The 20,832-nt window shown below is 40.5% G+C and overlaps 2 protein-coding genes across 2 annotated transcripts; both read right to left on the bottom strand.

Moving 5' to 3' along the window:
- Positions 1-6,730: 6,730 nt before the first annotated feature.
- Positions 6,731-7,799, bottom strand: LOC103706337 (cold shock protein 2-like). Its single transcript, XM_008790396.4, has one exon. It carries the CDS (start codon positions 7,636-7,638, stop codon positions 7,000-7,002), a length of 639 nt encoding a protein of 212 aa, XP_008788618.1. The 5' UTR covers positions 7,639-7,799; the 3' UTR covers positions 6,731-6,999.
- A 9,699-nt stretch (positions 7,800-17,498) lies between these two features.
- LOC103706338 lies at positions 17,499-20,244 on the bottom strand. The gene has a single exon (XM_008790397.4). It carries the CDS (start codon positions 19,754-19,756, stop codon positions 17,834-17,836), a length of 1,923 nt encoding a protein of 640 aa, XP_008788619.1. The 5' UTR covers positions 19,757-20,244; the 3' UTR covers positions 17,499-17,833.
- Between the last annotated feature and the right edge of the window lie 588 nt (positions 20,245-20,832).

Here is a 20,832-nt window from a genome sequence, read left to right on the forward strand (position 1 = left end):
TATCTTGTGGAATGATCCACTCCCCCCCCCCCCCTCAACTAAACTTTTAACTCAAATTCTACCCATCAACGTATCTGGTAGATTGGGGGTTAAGCAGTAGAGATTTTATATCATGCACTCTCCATATCTCCATATCTGGTCCCAATGTATTAGCTGATATCTTGGAATATTTTTCAATCACATTGCTGATTTCCTCCAATTTCGATCTCAACCAGGATGAATCAAGATTTTAATAGAAACTCTCGGGCATCCGCGTCATTGATTCAAAAGTACTGAAAGTTCCAACTGTAAGTATATTAGAGTTCTAAAGATTAGAAAAAGAGAAATCCAACTTAAAAAGGTTTTTCACCTGCATAGCCGCTATGTCAAATACAAGTCATAAACATATGGGAAGTGTTTGAAAGACCAAACAGATTGTAGGACCAACGCTAGCACAATAATTCCTATATACATGTTCCAAACACTGCATTTTTCTCCTGAAGCCTATCAATTATCTTGTCCTAATCACCTTAATTAATGGGCTACATATGATTGCATAGAATCAATTAATGTTTTCTCATGTTGACCAACTTTTCATTCTTATGATGAAATCAGTATACCAAAACAACCAGTTAATGAATCGCATCCACACATAGCCTGTTTCAATGTAACATTTTTTTTTTCCTCTGCTTTTGGCTTTACAACCAAGATGACATGAATTCCATGAATGGTCGTATGGGCATAGCAGAAGAGGTGGTGGCAAGTCGCAGCATACCCAAGGAATCATGAGGACACCTTTTTTTGCACGTAGGAATTTCACCAGAAGGTAGCGTCGGTGGCCAACAATTCAACATCAGATTCCATTGCCTTTTGAATTTGCTGGTGATATGTGACATCGAGCCTACTGATTAGCATATAAATCTACAATGAAGCTTGTGGAAAAGAATTCATTTGGGTTGTCAAATAAAGTCTGATGGACGAATGGGGTGGTGAGTGACCAAGCTAGTTGACATTTATGACAAAAACAAAGCCAAGTTGAACAAGTAGAAGATATTGGACCTTGACATCCCTCAGGTATAACATTGGATGCTAAAATAAGTTGTCGGTGGCATCCAAAATATAAAGGTGTTGCATCTAGAAAGAAAGGCACCAGGTTCATCTGTCGACAAAAAAGTTGGAAGACATTATGACTTGGGAATGGAAAATGCTGATAAAGAAGTTGTTTCATGCAGTCTTCACTTACAAAAAAAAAATAAAGAGGCATAATCATAGTTGCCATATCCTTCTAATTAAAAAGCAATGCTTTCAATTTAATCAAAGAGAAAAATGTTCTCAGGACCAATGCTGTGGTTTTAGATAATGTCTGCTCGATGATTTCGACTGTTGAAAGCCAGCAGGTCCTGCATTTGGTTGATGATTTGATAGACTTAAAGGAAATTTGTGGTTGATAAATCTCTAGTGCAAGTAAGATATCCATCAATATAAACTTAACATAGGATTACAATTTACACTTACATCTCGAAATCTAACATATAATGGGAAAAAAAAAAAAAAGGTCATGCATGTCACTTGGATGTATCGTTCAAGTGATTATATAGAAAGTAATTCTAAAAACATTTCATCCTGGTGACATTGTTTGAATAGAATTCATTATCCTCTAGTCACGCCTAGCCAAATTTCGGAAAGATGTCCAGTGCAATTATTTTTTCAAAATTTAAGAATGAGGCATGAGTTTGATCCTGCCCTCATCTAGATATTCGTTTATGATTTTATATTTTTTTCAGAAAATAATAAGAACAACAAAGTTATTTTTTTCTTTCTTTTTCATTTAATGTAAAATTAACAATAACAAAGTTACATTACTGCACCAGGCTATCCTGCAACTTGCTTTCTTGCTCACTGCTCTTGCTGTTGCTAGCCTTTTGGCTACCAGACTACTTGCTTGCGACCAAAATCAGCTTTTTTGGTTATACAACTTTGCTACCGACCGGATTGCTGTCACGACTACATGTCTATCTTGGCCATCTTCTTTTTCTTTTCTTTTTTTTTTTTTTTTGTTGCGAAAGCTCTAAATAATATACCAATCTCGGCACTCAGCCACGCCACAGTAACTTCCGAAGTGCTATTCCATTTGATCGTGACATCACACTGATGGCATGCAATTGTTGTGCCATGGGAGATCAGTTTCCCCCCGTTATATCACTTCCTCTTTTTACCGTCAAACGCTAGTTCGGATTCCAGAAAATGTCATTGCGTAAGCGAGCGGCGGTTTAAAAGATAGAGGAGGAGAAATAAAATAAAAGGCGTCATCCATTGTTGTCTGAAAACCTTCAGAGGAGGACGGTACATTGCTTTACTAGCTAGCAAGCGTCGGCGTACGGAACTTGGTCATTTTTAGAGTAAGCCAGCTAAAGCCTTGCAATATGCCACGATGGATTGACTCATCTTGAGGCTAAATTTCTCTCTCAATCCTCACAAATTATAGCTGCTAAAATTGACATTCAGAGACCGACGTAGGTATGATCTGGATTGGCTCAATTTCCACCACCAAATTTGGGATGGTGATTCCAATTTCAGCGAAAAGTAAGCTCTAACCAAGCCAACTAGTGTCAGGTCTAAATCTTGTCATGTTTTGGTAGGGCTACATTAAGCATGTCCCTTGGTGGAAAGAAAAAAAAGGTCTCTCATTGTTGGGCTACCTTAGATTGTAAGGTCTGATACATAATCAGATAACATGAGAAACTTATGAATGAAGAATCAGAGTATTTAGCCTAAGTCGATCTGTGAAAACTGTAAAGGGACACAGCTAGAAATAAGGATTGGTACAGAAAAAAATAATAGTTTACGTTGTTCACGCGTCACATTAATATAGTATCAGAACATAATGGGCTTGTTCATGCAGCTAGTGAACAACGAAAGAAACTATGTAAGACTACCCCGGCCCATGGGCAACTAAAATGGTCATCAACCAGGCCAAAATATATTATAAAACAGACCAAATTAGAAGATCTTCCGAAAAATCCCAGGTCGACTTGTAGGATCATACTGGTTTGTCCTCTAGTGACAGGAACAAGCAATCAAGAGATGGGAGAAGATGAGAGAAGAGTTTTGAGTTTGCTTTAGAACAGCCAAAGATCAAGCAAATCACAAGACAAGCAGATGGAAGTATATATATACTCACGAATGGACAAGCCAAACCAACAACATTATACCATTTAATCTGGACGAACTAAACTGACTCTAAGTAATTGCCAAACCACATTATATTTAAAGGTAATAAGCTCACACTAGTGGATAGAAACCAGAATAACCTTGGGCTTATTTGGATGATTCAGCTAAAAATTCTACATAATTCATAAGTGAGACCAGTACAACTAGCAAAAATCATAAGATTATAAATCAGATTAGACATATATTCACAAATACTCAAAAATAGATTTAGGAAGAACTAGCCCAAATTCTATAGAAAGAGAAAAAAATCTAACCTAATCCATAATTCTATGTGATTTTATGGCCTTGCTTGTTGTACTGATGACATCTATGAATCTAATGAAATTTTCAGCCTAATCATCAAAACAAATACTCAACTCAACTGGCAAACAAGATGAAACATGTCCCCATTCCGCTCAACCTAGTAAGGCAATTTTGCAGGCCACAGCACCGAGATTGACTCGGAACATCAAACAGGACAAATAACATATGATATCTTAAAGTTGACGGAACCCACGGAATACAATCTCGGTTTCCAGCTTTATCATAATTCCATTAAAAAAGCATTATAGATTTAGCAGCTCTTTTTCTCAAGCTAAAATTACAGAGTTGTTTCCAACTCTAAACAACCTTATTAAAGCATTCTGAGAATATCAGATCGAAGAACGTGATTCACCCTTGAACCAGGGCTACAAGACGCACCAACAATTCCTAAGAAAATACCCAAGCGCAGATCATGACACTGCAACCAGTAAGCTCATCCAGTCAGGTTAACACTCAGATCCAAATAGCTAACAGGATATATCATGTTAAAAGGATTCCATACATGGCCAAAGTAGATGCGTAACAACTGCATGAAAACTTCGATATTAATCATCATCACCAATACTTATTGTTATTTTCAAAAATATAATAATAAAATTTTATATTAACTTTTTATATTTAAAAAAAATGGCGATAGTAATAGCACAGACAGTGGAGGCGGCAATGTGATGATGCCAGAGATGTAGTAGAAGCAGCAACAATGACAAGATGGCATGGTGGAGTCAAAGCAAGAGAAGCCAGCGGTGGCATTATAATATAACAGAGACGAGGAAACAGAGACTCGTACACCGACAATTTGGTGGCATTATAACATGATAGAGATGAGGGAAGGGATATGGATACACCGACAAGTTGGTGAATGCAGCGATGATGGTAGGAACACCGACAGGACCGTAGCAATAGCAGAGGCCATGATGTGGGTGATGCTGTGAAGGTGACAACGTTTATAGCGAGAATGATAAATGAGACAGTGATGTTGATGACTGCAGCCATATAAGTAATGATAAAATACATTATTTTCATGTTTTGAAAATATTAAAGTAAATATTTATGTTTTTTTAAATAATGAAAATAATTTTTAAAAAATAAAATATAAAAATAATACGACAAAAATTATCATAATTTTTATGGATACAAAAACCAACATATTTATGACAATTCGAACTTCTAGTAACATGAATAGAGATGCATTAAATGACCTCACCATATAAATATATAACATTTCGAGAAGCAGCAATTAGAATGTCCACAAAAAAATATAAGTTGCTTGTTTAGCATAACACGATCCTGAGTTAGAAGTAAGGATGTGTTTTAATATGCCAGTTTCAACATATTTCTAAAATGGAAAAAAAAAAAAGAGAAGGTAACCATCCCTCTGGTACAGAGTGCAGATTGGCCGTATAAATATGGCCGCGACCAAGCCGCCACTGCAAGAAGCTATACTCTCCACTCAGAAAAGCCATAGAATGGACAGTACAGGTACACAGCTGAAAGTCCAACATATTTCATCAAGGTATGCTAACTACTTGTCCTAACAATCATTCAGAGCAGACATAGGTTCCACTATTCGCACCAAGACCATATCTTTCATTGTCGCCCTGTCTCCCTCCTCTTTCCAGCATTCCTCTAGAGCAAGTCTTCCCTGCAATAATGCTATATGTACGACTCTCCTTTCTCATTCATCTTCGATAATAATATCAGTTCTTAAGATCACTAAGCCTCAGTCTAATTTCCCCCTCCAAGAACCAGCGCACTATCAGCTCATATGAAGCCGTTCATAAGCAACCGCTAGTGAATCAACAAAACAGCGTCTTCACACTCAGGATCATACAGTTGTTAAATAAAGACCCATGACCAATTAGAGAATAACTCTTGCACAAAGATCATATTATATAAACATGTACTGGAACTATATCTATCAACGCATTATTTCTGATCTACCTACAGAATCACATTAACAGGAATATATTTTCAATGTTACTTAAGACACAGTAAAATAAATCATACAAATCAAGCAGGATATTAAGCAAAACTCTTGTAAAAATTGGTCAGCCTTTTGTCCACCCAACAACAAGAACATCAACCTATCAAACCGCTACCTGTGCATGACGAACAGAAAGAAAAATATAACAGATACAAGGAGAGCCATCCGTTCCAACTCTTCCCAACTCAGCATCTTAATACCACCATCATCCTACATCTAATGGTTTCCGCATCTTGTAAACCATATCAATATGATCCTTGCTTACCAATAAAGCAACCAAAGATGAAAAAGAATATAAACTTACGTGCTTGCAAACCTTCATCCAAAAAAAATGCTCGTAAAAAATGATCCTTGCCTACCAACAGAGCAATCAAAGATGACAAAAACAAAACTTAAGTTCTGCCAAACAAGCTATAATTAACAAAAAAACATTTGGTAATATAAACTCAATCACCCAGAGAATCGTCCATTTCTCTTTTTTGTGGCAAACACCGCAGCTCGTATAATCAGAAAGAGTAAATCAAAGTCTGGACCAAAAAGGATGTCATTCCTACAAGTTCCCCTTTTACCTTAACTTTTTTAAATGTCGAAAGCCTCCAAGCAACTAGGCTAAAGGAAAACATGGCACAAGTTCCCCACAAAAGAAAAGAGGGCATACTCTCACGCGATCTTATTTAAAAACAAGACTGCTAGCGACCAGTTATAAAATTATTTAAGCACGATTCTCCCACAGCCAACTTTACAGTACTCAGGTTTACAGCACTCATTTCGACTAGTGACCCAAAAGAACACCATGCCCCAACTTTCCATATTAAAAAATAATAGCACTTCATGAAAAGGTAGCAGAACACAAAGACACAAGCCACAATCAAAGCAAGGCATCACCTTCAGCATATGCATGTAATCAACTAACTACGTATTTCCATTAAAAAAAATATCCTAAACTTGAGCCAATCTCATCACAACTATCAGACAGAAGGCACGTATAAAACAATCCACTTCACTTGAACAAAAAAAAATAAGGGGAATTCTTACGGCGCAAAATTTACCCCAAAATAGACAAAAAAAAAAAACAAGAACATAACAGATTAATTAATAGCCACAAAAACAAAATACCAGAAAGATTACGAAGAACTAATACACCAAAGATCAAACTACACGAAACAAAACAATCAAACAGAAGGCATATGTGGGTCGCGGAGAAGAGAGAGAGAGAGGGGGGGGTGTAAGAGATAGACCCTCAAAGAGTGTATACATAGACCATTTGATTTCTGTTTTCCCTCGAAGCTCAACACAAAAGCCCAATATAAGCCACAATCTATTGAAACCAAAGCAAAACACGAGAAAGGAAAACCATTTCCAGAATCCATTTTTAAAGAAAGAAATGTAAAAAAAAAAAGGATAAACCCCATCATCAGCAACCAAGAACACATATATTAGATGGGAAAAAAGATCAAAATTAAAAGGCCGAAAAAGGATGGAAGGATTAGCAACGGTAGATCTCACTTCACGTTAGGGCATTCCCTAGCGAAGTGGCCCATTTCGCCGCAAGCATAGCAGGATCCGCCGCCTCCACCGCCGCCACCGTAACTCCCGCCGCCGCCGTAACTTCCGCCGCCGCCGTAACTCCCGCCGCCGCCGTAACTCCCGCCGCCTCCGTAACTCCCGCCGCCGCCGTACCTCCCGCCGTTGCCGCCGCCGCCGCCGCCTTGATAGCAATCCCTAGCGAGGTGGCCAGTCTCACCACAGTTATAGCAGGCACCACCGCCTCCGTAACCCCAGCTGCCGCCTCTCCCACCACCGCCCCTGCCCCCTCCGTTGAACCCATACCCTCCACGGGTGCCGCCGCCGCCGCGGCTGCCTCCACCGCCATACCCATCCCTCCGGCCGCCGCTGCTGGCCTGGACGCTGGATCCATCAGGGCCGGTGACATCGACGGCCTTGGTGCGGCCGCCTTCCCCCTCGGCGATGGTGAACTCCACGGGCTCTCCCTCGGTGAGGGTCCGGTACCCGTCCGCCTTGATCGAGGACTGATGAACGAATAGGTCCTCGCCACCGTCGTCCGGGGTGATGAAACCAAACCCTTTCGTCCCGTTGAACCACTTCACTGTCCCCTTCGATCGGCCGCTCCAGTTCGCCATGAAGCAGAGGAGGACGATGGAGGATCGAGAAAACCCTAACCCTAACGCCCGAGAGAGAAGAGGAAACCCTAATTTCTCTTCCCTTCTCTCTTCCCCACTTCGGCCCGATATTTATCACGCCCTCTTTCGGCGTGTATGCACAGCGGGCGCGGGGAATTCGATGTGCGAAAATTATTAAATAGAGTCTTGGGTATATCGGACGGCCGGGCTTAACGCGTGTGGAACGAGGACCGTCGGATGCACTAGGTTCTTTCTCGGGGTCGCCTGTTGAAGTCCTGTGACTCGCGGGCGTGGAGGATGCGTGCACCGGGGAAAAAATAGCCTCAAATATGTACCCTATGCTATGGAAGCTGTGATGTCAGCGCAGTTATAGGTGGGGGTGCCTTTCTAGACGGATGGCTAGGATCGAAGATACGACTTAGTTAGTGAAAAAAATAAAATCGAACTTGGAATCTGTTACAATCTTTCGAAATCAAAATCAAATATAATATTTTTTAAAATAAAAAATCATAACAGCCATGGAAAAAAAATTATAAAATTAAAATGCTAGGGTTATACTAATATAAAATATATTAAATATTAGATATGTTTGATTCCGAGTTGAAAAATCACAAAAATTATGATCAAAATTGAAATCGAAACCAAATAATTTTAATTTTTAAACTCGTTACTGGAACATTCTTCGTGGGTCGTTGGATATCCATCTCCATTGACTTCTTTAGGATGGCAATTGAATTGGATCGGATGCAGAATAGGGGAGAAATGTGTCATCCTAAGCCAGATCCGTCTAATTAGTGAGAAAAAAAGCTCGAGACACTGTATGGTGTTCAAAAGGATAGGGTTCTTTGTGATTTCACTGGTCCTGAATGGTGGAGTGGTGCTATAACAGTAGGAAGGGAAAGACACCCTTTCTTCTATCCAATCAAAAGAAAAAGTTTGTAAGGTTATTTCTTTTCTATTTTGCCTTTTTAAACTTTGGGCTCTCTTGAAAGCCACCGCACATGTTGAACTAGAAACATGGGTCAATGGGGTAGATTGGTGCTGAGATAAAGGAGGCTTGGAAATAACCGGCAGGATATCTTTAATGACTCCTTACATTTTTCTTTTCCAGGACTCTTGTGTATTTTTTTTTCCAGCCTATTTATCCTCCAAGACTACTGACAGAAAATAACAGAAAATATCCCGCCTATCTTAGACAAAGCTATATGATCCTTAAACACTAACCTTAATCAAACTTAGTTTCACATGAAGAATTTTTTCTCACAAGAAATCTAAAAAGTTTATGCCTATATATATAAAATATATGAGAAAGTAGTTTTTACATATTTAGTTAATCATAGAAAAATAGTATATTTCAAAATGGCTTACCTTTTGCCAAGTATCTATTTTTCTGAAAAAGTTATATAAAATACATATTATATTCTTAATAAATTAAAATATCTTATCCCAAACTATCTAAAAGTTTGAGGGTATTTTTGAAAAAGAAAATTCTCAATTTTTAGCATGTGGCAAGTAGATTTTTCTATATCTTATATGAATTTTTTTATATATCTTTTCTTTAAAAATTCTAACCAAATATGAGACATCTCTTTGTTTTTTTATTGATCTCACTTTGCTTCTTTCCAAATGAGTCCCAAATAATCAAAGCACCAAACTTATAGTTGAAGCAAGCTATACTTAAAAACATTCTAGATGATGTCCACAACTTTGTAGCTTCTCTAGATTCGATGGTGCACTAATATATCGCGCAAGGAAAGACTTCATGCTCTTTCTCGTTGCAGGTGAAAGCAAGAATCTGGACCTGCATGATCTCTTTTCTAGGTTGCCTTTGACTCGGACCTCATAAAATCCAGGAGGTTAAAAAAAAACCAGAAAATTTTTTTAAAAAAGAATGCGGATGCCCTTTCTCATTTCAAATGAAAGCAAAAACTTTCACCTGCATGCTCTTTTATCGATTATCTTTGAATTGGGCCACATAGAATCTGCAGTGATATATATATATTTTGTGTCAGCTAACCACGTTTTCAAAAGTCTTTCTGACTTACCAGCAGAAAAAATAAGGATAACCTGCAAACTAATACCCAATAATTTTATCCTAAATGCAATGTAAAGTATTTTTTTCTCGATATTGATCTTTTGGTGAATCCAGATTGCATTTAAACCAATCTAGAGTTTAAATACGTCCATACGCATTAGAAAATAAAATGTGAAAAAAAAACATCTGATAATATAACTGATAGAGTAGTTTCTATGTGATATGTCGCCATCCAATCAGCGACACTATCAGCTTTTCTAAAATCATACGACACTTCACAAGAAAGTAGAGTGGAAGCTATTCTCCAGCAATCATGTATTAATAGATGGAAAGCCTCGGAATTCGGTAGATTTGATGACCACCTAATCATTGTCAACGAGTCTCCTTCAAGTATGAGAAACCACTAATATGCCAAATACCACTCAAATAATATTGCATATTATATGATAGACAAGCTACAAATTAATACTCAGCAATTCATCATAAATGTGGGGCACAATATTTTTTCTCAGTATTTTTTACAAATGTTACTAAAATAATTTTTATAATTTTTTTGATTTAATATATATTTTTAAAAAATATCACTAAAATAATGTTGCAGATTCTACCGTAAAGAAGAGCTAGAAACTAAGCCTAGCAATTTGTGGTTGATACATGATAAAGTGTTATTTTTGGTATTTAAAAAATATTACTTAAATAATATTATGGATTTATTTTTTTTTCTTCTAGTAATATGTTTTTTTTGAAAGGACTCGTACCAACCTGCCGAATGAAAAACATGGACAAATGGGTGGTTCGCATTCTTTGCTAGTCAGCCCCATTCGCTCTTTTCTCTTATGTTTAATGTAGCATCAAAGATTTGTATAGTGTTGGCCAATCAAGTTTAAGCATAAAGTCCTAAAATCTTAGCGCACTCTTCTCGACTTAAATTAGATCCATGAGCATCGGGATTATGTGCTTTATATGTTTCATAGACATCTTCTATAACGTCATGCTTACTATTAAAAATGACACGCTGCCTTAGTGGGATTTGGCGACCAACCTACTAGAGCTCGATATTTCCACAGCGAATAATCGATGTGGAACTAAACACACGCCCTTACGGTCCTCACATACACTCTCCGTTCAAGCCACAACGTCCTCATTAGGCTAAGAGTTCAAATCCATTCAAATCTAATCACAAGCACTACGATCGACCTGTAGTCCACCTTTATGAACTTGTGCTGCAGTGTCCCCTAGTCCATATAGGTTATGGGCGGAGTCCGCTCTGATTCTATTTAAAACAACCCAGGACCTCACCTAAAAGGCTAACTGAAAGGTATTTTTTGGGTTTCTTAGTTCTGCCTAAGTACTTAAGATCTTTTTAGCAAATAACTGACATGAGACTAAATACAAATCCTCACAGTTAGAAGAATAAATTAGATCTTAGTTAATGTGATTTGTATGAATAGGTGACGATGTTTTCATTATAACACAATGGTTTCTGCACCAAAGTCAGCATGCTCTCTGATTTTTTTTTCTTTTTGAAAAAAAAAAACGAAGAACGTGTTTGTGAGAACCCGTAAAGCTTAAATACAGGTTTTAAAGAAGCAGTGTGAAGTCAGTTGGAAAAGTAAAATTGTTCGCCACCATAGAAGGATGAATGAGAAACAAAAGATTCTACAGAACAGAAATCTCATCAGGCAGGATCGAGCTCGTTAAAAATTTATGATAGAGAGAAGGTCTTCGGCGCCAGAAAACTTTTCAGCAGTCTCGTAATTTGCTCAGATTTGTCGCCAGGTTCTTTACTCTGCTGCTAACTGCTGCCTTTAGCTCCCTGATGAAGTCCTCAATGAATCATGGTTTAAGTAGATGAGTTGTAAGTATCAAAGAGATGACATCTGAAATCAGCAGGATGTTATAATGGCTAAGAGATCCAGCTGCCTGCTATTTGGAATACCAAATATATGGCTCTTCCTGTCAGGAAGTACAATTTGTTGTCTTCGAATCTAGGTAAAAATCTATGATAATATGGACTTTTAGCAGGTTTTTTTACAAAGGATGTGGCATACCAAAGGGGACCAATTTAATGCTTTGAAAAGAAATCTTAGACCTAGAAAGTTACTTAGGGACTATAAGGGGCTTTCCACGACGCTTTAGAAAGTATCATCGCACTTCTGCGTGGGGAGATGGGTCTGGAAGGCACCTCCGATGACGCTTTCTAAAGCGTCGTCTTAGGGTGGAACGGACTCTTAGCGGCGTAGAAGGGCCTCCGATGACACTTTTAGAAGGCGACGTCGAAGGCCAAAATTTTCTGTTAGAATTCGACAACATTCATAAGCGTCATCTAATTCAAATTCCACCCGACGCTATTAAGAAGCGTCGACAAATTTTGGCACAGTGACCAAATTGCTGACGCTAGAGTGGCTATGGAATAAATATCCTGCTTTAAGGCCAAACAAGTATGTTATGCATGCTAGCTGGAGTAATTCAAATCAGTGCTATATATGCATCAACTTTATTGGTTTTATAGCATTTTGCAATAATTCCAAAAGCTAATGGTGACAATCCTATCTGGCACCTTGTCGTGTGGATTCTTACAGCATTTATTATGCTCTAATTTCAGAAATAATAACTTTTCACCAGCAATCTACTGCATGAAGATGTCTTAGGAAAGCGATTTCTTTTTCCTTTCTGTCTTGTTTATTTGGAGGTTATCTGATTCTGATCTCACAGGCTTCCTATTCTTTCGGTCCAGACTAGCCTCTGGCCCTTCCGTTGCCATACTGGGAAGCATTTCTTTCCTATCCACACATTGAACTACAAACACAACTCATCACCCATGCCCTTCAACTCATGTATGAAATGTTTCCTGGAGAAAAACTTTAGCTTAACAATGGTGGCAGCCGATACAAAAGCAATGCTGGGCAACTTCAATTCATGCAGAAGTGCAGAACTTTGTCGTGCTTCAGCAATAATTACGACCTCACAACCAAGCATGAACGATACTAGACAGAACTTAGTAAATACAACACTGCACAGATTTGTCACTTCTTGACAACAACTACAGCATCCTTTTTTATCAAATCGATCTGTGGTCCAAGATCCCTATGATTCTCCAAATATTTAAAAAGAAGCAGCAGTAAGAAATGCCACTAGCACCATTCATTCTGTTGTGGAAAGGATTCTTTTGGCATCTTCCAATATGCATCAATATTTGGTTTGGTTGCAATAAGAACATCCACAGCTTCTAATTTGATGAAAATCCCCCCACTTTAGGATTTACTACACATCCTATCCATCAGACTCCTATCAACCAGCACTGATATGCTTGTGCCTCGCAAAACAAGTAGCTAAGCATTAAAGGTCAAGTAAGATTCCCAGTATTTTGTCGAATATGCGAAAACAGTAAGCATTTAACTAGCAAATGCGAGTATCAACACTAACTAGAACAATTTCATCTTCTTCCCAATCACAACCCTCTCAGCTATACCTAAGAAGTAAGTGTCACTAGATTTTTATGTCAGACATTACCAAATGGCATTTTCTTTCACTTCAGTCCCAGTTTGAACACTGATTTTTTCATTTTTCCACTGAATCATGTGAATCTTGATGATGGTAAGGACTTAAACATAGCTAAAAGTGGTCCTACTAAAACTTGTACTCCGAACTCCATGTCAGCTGATTGTTAGTAATTGTGTGTGTGTGTATTTAAAAAAAAAAAAAGGATACCCCAATGAAATAGATCTGTGAGGAAGCCCACTTATTTTTCAAAATGCAAAAAAAAATTTAAATATCCAAAATTTTCTTCCGGGCTTCTGTTCTGGCTGTTGTTTCATAGTTTGCCACGGAGAATTGATGAATGGTTGTTCACTTGGGTTTGTATGTATCTTCACTAGCGTAATCAGACTCAAGTTGTGTATCACTCTTGTGGTATGCTTCTTTCATCTTCTGTTTGATTTTCTTTTTTTCTTTCCTTTGAGAAGAATCCTCTCTTTAAAACTTAAATAGTCCCCTTCTCCATCATTTTTCAATTAAAAAAGCACCCATACTTTATGCGAGTTTCTTATTTGTGACACAAGAAAACAGTTCAATTATTCTTATTCTTATTCTTATTATTATTATTATTATTATTGCACCGTTTGAGCGAGGATAAATGTTTGCCGGAATTCATGGAAGGATGAAGTGCTGACCTTGGTGCTGAAGAGGGCCAGGCTTTGTGAAGAACAAGTACCAATCATAAGGTTTAGGCCGATCATTTGTTGATCATCACAAATTCTTATGCAGTAAACTGGCATTTCGTTATTATTATGTGGTATAACATCATCAGGTTAACTCTTTATATCTAGTTACGGACTTACAACAAATAACAAATGCAACATCTTTATGTCATCAATGTATTAATCCTTAGGAATTCTTATATGTAGACATTATTAACTTGTTTCCAGGATATCTAGTTTTGGTTGACAGGGCAGCTTCCTCCTGGACTATGTCTTAATTATTGTAGCCGTGGCAAGATCCCCGATGCTCGATGTGAAGACCAAAAGTTTTGTTCAAATGTTCAATACTTTATTTTCACAAGAGAAAAAAAAAATTCAATAACTAAATATGCTGCACTGCCGCAGCACAAGACAGTTAACATAATTGATTTCTAGAGAGCTTAAATGATTAGCTTTAGGGAATTTGGTGCCCTTCAATTAGAACACAGGGAGTGCTTTAATGAAGAGTTAGGTCCTGCTATGGCATTATTAATTACCTCAGAGTGGGAAGCCTAATGACAAGCAACTATCTGATATGATACCTGGCAGCAAGCTGTGAGTTCTATGGGTTAGCTTTGATGCCTAGAAGCAATGAAGCTAGTAAAGATCATTATGTATTTTTATTCTCCATGGACACAGTTCCATGATCGTAACATCGATGGGAATAAGAAGAAATTTGTTTGCAGCAATTGCCTGGGTATTGAAATGGCCCAATTATCATTTGCATTCTGATGGTAATGGAATTTCTTTTTTATTTTTTCAAATAGTACATTGTCGGAGATAATAGCTCATGGAACCTATATTATGACCAGATGCTTTTGTTCAAATTTAGTTGGAAATCAAACATAAACATTTTGGAAAATTGAGAGGTTAATTGAAAGAAAAATGAGAATAGGATATTCTCTTTTTATTTTTTGTTTCTTCTTTTCTTTCTGTTCCTGAGCAGAGAAAGATGTGTTCTATCATGTTCTTGATTTGTTTTTCTGTCATTGTTCTTCTCTTTTTCCCAAGAGCAGCTTGGGTTTAGGCAAGGCGCCAACCATTATACATATTCTCTAATAGATCTATTACAATACATGATATTTTAACATTCATCGGTAGCCAAAAGTTTGATGAATATTTAAAAAAATGTGTGCATGTCATTTGAAGCATGACACTACATATCTTTCTGCGAGTTGGCATCAAGTGCCAGGTCAATTATCAGAAAAGCCTGTTGCATGGGTTATTTCACATATTTCATTCTCAAATCATCACAACCAATGTTGAAATAATCATAACTAAGTTGTCGGCAATTCACAAAAAGAAAATTATGTATTCTGCTCTTGTGAAATGTTCAGAATTGAGACCTTTGGAAGATAGTAATATGACCTTCATACTACCAGTCAAAATTAACTGATAGCAACCATCCCTATAGATATAATGTTAAAGTTTTCAGTACTCCAGTTCTATGCTAGATCGTGCGTGTTTTTTATTTTCACAAAGCATGTGCTTAGATTCTGTGCGACGATTAATTATCAAGACTGCCTTATGCAATGTGTTCATCAATCTGACATACATATCGTCACAGCTAACAACCAGAACTTTCTGAAAGTATGGTGGTACAGTGTGTCCCCAAAATCCTAGTGTTACATATCAGTAGCGACGAATTAGTCCTCGAGATTTTGGACCAACGACCGGGCATTGCATGAAGGCATCACAAGCATCCAAGTGTATACAATTCACAATGCTGGGCTCCTGCAGCTGCATGAGAATTGAGGGTTGAGATCCTTGATGCACGCCCCAACACATTCCAGATTGGCCTATAGGCTTCAGCAGAATCTGCTTTTGATTATTGATGTTCCATATGTAGTTCTCGTTGGTCTTGTAAAGATTTAATTCAAAGTTTGGTATTGGGTGTGGACTGTGGACATATCACAGGCTTTGGGGAATCTAATGTTGCACAAATGGAGATGCACCTTGTACAGATGGGATATGTTGAGCGCTTAGGTGGTCGAATTAGACTCCATATGTAGGGCCACAGTGGTCTGTCCCAGAGGCGCAGGCGAGCATATGATGTCCTTTGTTTTTCCCTCATTCAATTAGGAACAAGAACAGTGTCATGGCAGGCAAGTATTTGGTGCTAGCAGTAAGTGCCCTGCTTGCTGGTGTAACGCCATATAATTGTCTTTCACCTAGCAACTAAAGGACTGGTATTAATTTTTAGCTACTCATGACTGCAGCTAATGGTGACTGAATGACCAATTTATTTCTAGGGACCTGCTCTCTCGGTTATGGAGTTCAAATACATCTGTTGTGGGCTCTGAGAACTATAGCTTTTGTATACCTCCAGGTTTATCATCCACTTGGCTCGCAGTTAGTATCTTAATATTATAGTTGCAGAATGTGGTAAAGGGTCTTCTCATTTCTCATTGTTGGATAGGTCTCCAGTGACATCAGGGAAATAAGTTGCCTTCTCTATTTCAGGGGTTCTGAATCTTAGAATCCAATGAAAGTTGTAAGCAGAAGATTTGGACTAAAAAATGTTTGGTAGCTGCTATGCCTTATCATCTAACTGTGTTTAAATTAAGCTGGACCACTTGAACCGGACATGAAAGTGCAGGTTCAGAAAAGTACAAATACACAGCATAGAAGAGAGATAACACCCTCTGGGTTTGCTTGCATGAAGAGATTTTTTCTTGCTTATTTTTCTGATCTATCCTTGGGAAAAGAGATCATTGTTATAAGAACTGGACAAGTAAATAAGATAATGCTCTTGCCATACAGAGATCCGAGCAGAATTTTGATCTCAATGCCCTAGAAAAGTTACTTGGGTTCAAGAATATGATAGTTACTGGGATTTAAGTATACTTCTAAATCCTACACATGCGCAATGATGAAATCTTGGCCTGTTTAAGTGGGTCAAAGTATGGAAGCATGAGCTATGTAGGCTGCAAGGTGGCTTAATGAGGAGCATACCTAAAATACAAGTTGAAGAGACAGAATATAGGCATCGTTGACAGATTAGTTGGATTGATATATCAAAAGCATGTTTAAGCCACAGTCCATATCAAAGAACCAGTGATGGATTAATTGGCTGGTTAAAAACTAGTTGTTTATACATTAAAATCTATCCAATTATCCTTACAAGGTAATATAGCACATCTACGATGTGGGAAATCAAGCAGCATCACTAGGATGTAATTTAGTCCTGCCTTCGAAGGCGTAGAACAGCTGATATTGAGAAATGTATCACACTGATGTTTGAAAAAAAATATTGAAACGAGAGGGAGGAGCAAAGGATAACTGGAGGTGCAAGGTTTCCTATACTAATCTCAGTGACCACTTGAAGCTAGGTCAGGAATTATTGCAAACAAAGGATACAATGTTCCAACTGCTGTGCATTTAGCTTACTTTGTCCAATATCCATTCAGAAGTTTTCTTTCAGGACTATTTCATTTCCCCAAAGAGTTTACATTTCATCAACCAAGTGAATGCTGCTTACAATCATCGGTTGGATCGTTTCTCAGGAACTACTATCCTCCTCGCAATTGATTGAAGAAGAAGAAGTAGGAGGAGTAGAAAGAAGGATACACTATGGAATATCAGGCTAAAGAGAAGCAGAAATTGCTGACCTATATATATATATATATTACATATATCCACCACAATAAAACAATTGAAACTTTCCAGCCTACAAAACCCTCCTGAGACAGAAATAAAACATCACCACCTGCATGCTAAAACCCCAAGTACTGCCAACATAAACGAAACAAACAACCACTATGATGATCATAAAAGTTTTAGGGATCAATCTGCTGCAACCTTGACAATTTAAACAGATGTAACTGGATGTATGTACACTCCTGGACGCTCTAGATTGGAAAGCAGAACTGGGTCTTTCTTCTTCCTGACCCTTGTTCCCCAATGAGTGTCCTTGACTGAATCAGTGGTAACCTCTTGAACTTCTGGACTGGTAGAGCTCTAGCCTACTCTTGGCCTCATGCAACAAGTCCTCCACCGTCGCGTCCTGCACCATGTAAGCCTGCTTGTATGACCACTCGAGCACCGTAAGGGTCTCGGCTTGGGCCAATGCCTCGCTATCGGGAACATGGATGGCAATGTAGCACAACAAGATCAGAGCTGGAATCTGAACCTCTTCGCCGAAGTAGACGAGCTGGACGAGGTGCTTCGCGCCTCCGGCATCGATGATCGCCTTCGAGTGATCTACGTGTAGGAAATTCTCGGTGCATGCAAATTTAGTCAGCGCGACGGTCGCCTCTCTCATGACCACCGCTTCCCTCTCGTCGAGCAGCCGCACCAATGGCCCGATGATCCGAGTCTCGGTCGCCCGGAATGTCCTTGACAAGCAGCCCAATGCCACCGTGCACGGGACTAGGAGGTCGTCATAATCTGCCTTCTCGACAATTCTCAGGAGCTGGTCGACGACCGCCCGGGCCGCCGGGGAGGTTGGCTTGAATGCGGACCTCCTAAGGTAGGCATCCTGCTCGGCGACCCGGCAAATTTCCATCAGCGCCATGGCTGAATTGTACCAGACCTCGTCGGCTCCCTTCTCTAGAAGAACGGCGAAGCAGAGGAGCGCCTTAGACTCGGTGATGCTCTTGCAAACGGCTGAATTGCCCCTGGCGAGCTGCCACAGGGCCTTGGCGGCCATGGCCTTCATGTGGGCCTTGGTGGCCGGGTCCTCGAACTCCCTCCCCTTGATGCTGGTGCCGCTCAGCGAGACATTCTGCTGGTGCTTCGAACCCGCCGTCCCGTTGGCGCTGCCGTTGGCGGTGGGCTGCGTCTTGCCGGATGACTTGGCCATGGTGGACTGGATCACGTTGTGCATCTGGTTCTTGTTGTTCTGGCTCTGGTTTCCATATGGATGCTGCATCTCTGGGATTTCTACCAGCAGGGAATGGCTATCGTTGTTCGCTGAATTGTTGTTGTTGGCCATGACGACGGAGTGGATGGACATGCCCTTAGAGGGGATGGCGTACTTGGAGTGCTCCTGGACGGTCTCGAAGGCGAGGTGGCTGACGAGGAGGCGGATGACATTGTGCTGGGCGAAGACGTCCTGGCACTTGGGGTGGTTGGCGGCGAGCTCCGACACGGCCCACGCCACCATTGCTTGGACTTTCATGGGCCCTTCTTTGAGAACCTTGGCGAACGCCGAGCAGACGCCGGCGAGCACCATCTGCTCGACGCTCTCCGGGTCGCGGGCGAGGAGGCCGATGGCGAGCGCGGCGCTCTCCTGGCCCTCCACCCGGCCTTCTTTAACCAGACGAAGCAACGGCCCGACGCCGTCCTCTTCGATGATGAGCTTGCCGTAGCGGTCGTTGTCGCGGGCGAGGGAGACGAGGGAGGCGGCGGCGTCGGCGCGGGCGTCGGGGGAGCCGGTGTACATGGTGGCGATCTGCTCCCAGATGAGGAAGAGGATGGGCTCGTTCTGGGCGATGGGTGGGAGTCCGAGGTGGCCGTCGTCGTCGTCGGCGGAGGCGGTGGAGACGCGGATGAGCCAGGATACGTCGCCGATGGAGTTGTCGAGCTGGATGCACATCTTCCGGAACGCCCCCGCGGGGATGATGGTAAACACGCGCTTCATCAACCCGTGGGCGCGGCACTTGGAGACGAGCGCAAACGCCTTGTCGAGGACTTGCTCGGTGTCGTCCACGATGCGGCGGGCGGGGCGCTCGTAGAGCTCGGCTCGGGCGGCCTGCCGGAGGAGCGCGGCGAGCCTCTCCGTCTTGGCCTTCACCTCCATGCACTCCTGCTTGAACGAGTGGGCCTCGTCGGCCAACTTGGTCACCTGGTCCGCCAGCTGAATCGGCTTCGCCAGGATCAGCTTCACCCCATCCCCCATCATCTTAATTTCCTCCTCCTCCTCCTCCTCCTCCTCTTCACCTCAACTATCAACAATCCAATCTTATATCATACCATTTCAAGGTGTTCGATGACATGCTCGAGATGATGATATTGTGAAGGAAGAAGGTTCGTTTTGAAAATTGGAATGGATTATTTTTTTAAAAAGCCTTCTCCTCCTCCTCTCACCTTGTTCAGAACAAAGATATGGAACGGGAAATTTCCATGCTTTTCTTTGGTTCCGTTGCCTGGAGTTTCGGAGCCGGGTCTGAGGTGGACGGGAGGAGAGACCGACGGCTTTTTACATGGTCAAACGCGTTTGCCTCTGCTCCCCCGCCACCTCCTCCCTTCCTTGTTACAGCCTTAGTTTAATGTGAGCATTTATAATTGGTTGCACAAGTTAAGAACTCCTGCAATTCCTCTTTTCTTTTTTTCTTTTTCTTAATGAAAATAGCAACTGGGATCGATTCTCCAAGGGAGTCTCAATCGAGCATCTGAATTATTATTAGTTCTGTCACAGGTATGTGCTGGTTGGTCCAACGGTGTCCTGCCATGTGGCATTCTCCCAGCTGGTCCATTGGTCATTTGGGTCCAACACCTGCAACTTTTCTCCACCAAGTGCTGATTAAGAGGTGATTATTGCGTGTGGTTGGGTTTGGAGCTCAAGTTCTCAAAATAAGTTTATGCCATGGCAGAGGCCGTGAGAAGAGTAGAAGCTGGTCCTCGGGAATGATGGGGGGGAGGAGTCGGGCGTCATATTTTCATGCTCTTCATCGTTTTTCACGGTGGCACTCACTGCTCCAATCGTCCTTGGTGGGGTTGTGTTTTACGTAACGGGGTTTGGGTGGATGAGGTGAGGGTTTCACATGGGAGGTGAGGGTTTGGTACGTAGCTTTTTCCAGAGGTCACGTTCTCACTGTTTTCTTCTATGGTTATAGTTTATGGCTATAGCTTTTATTGGGATGCCCACTTTTTTTTTTTTTTTCCTCCTGTGGAGATGCCATGAAGATTGGAAGTATTCTACTGTTCTAATTAAAAAGGATGCTATTTGCATCTAACAGGCTTAGCCTTTTGCTATTG

The sequence above is a fragment of the Phoenix dactylifera genome, unplaced genomic scaffold (genome assembly GCF_009389715.1).
Source record: "Phoenix dactylifera cultivar Barhee BC4 unplaced genomic scaffold, palm_55x_up_171113_PBpolish2nd_filt_p 000298F, whole genome shotgun sequence".
In the NCBI taxonomy this organism is placed as follows: Eukaryota; Viridiplantae; Streptophyta; class Magnoliopsida; order Arecales; family Arecaceae; genus Phoenix; species Phoenix dactylifera.

Coding starts and splice junctions, on each gene's coding strand:
- LOC103706337 (XM_008790396.4), bottom strand. CDS start 7,638: ATGGCGAACTGGAGCGGCCGATCGAAGGGGACAGTGAAGTGGTTCAAC.
- LOC103706338 (XM_008790397.4), bottom strand. CDS start 19,756: ATGATGGGGGATGGGGTGAAGCTGATCCTGGCGAAGCCGATTCAGCTG.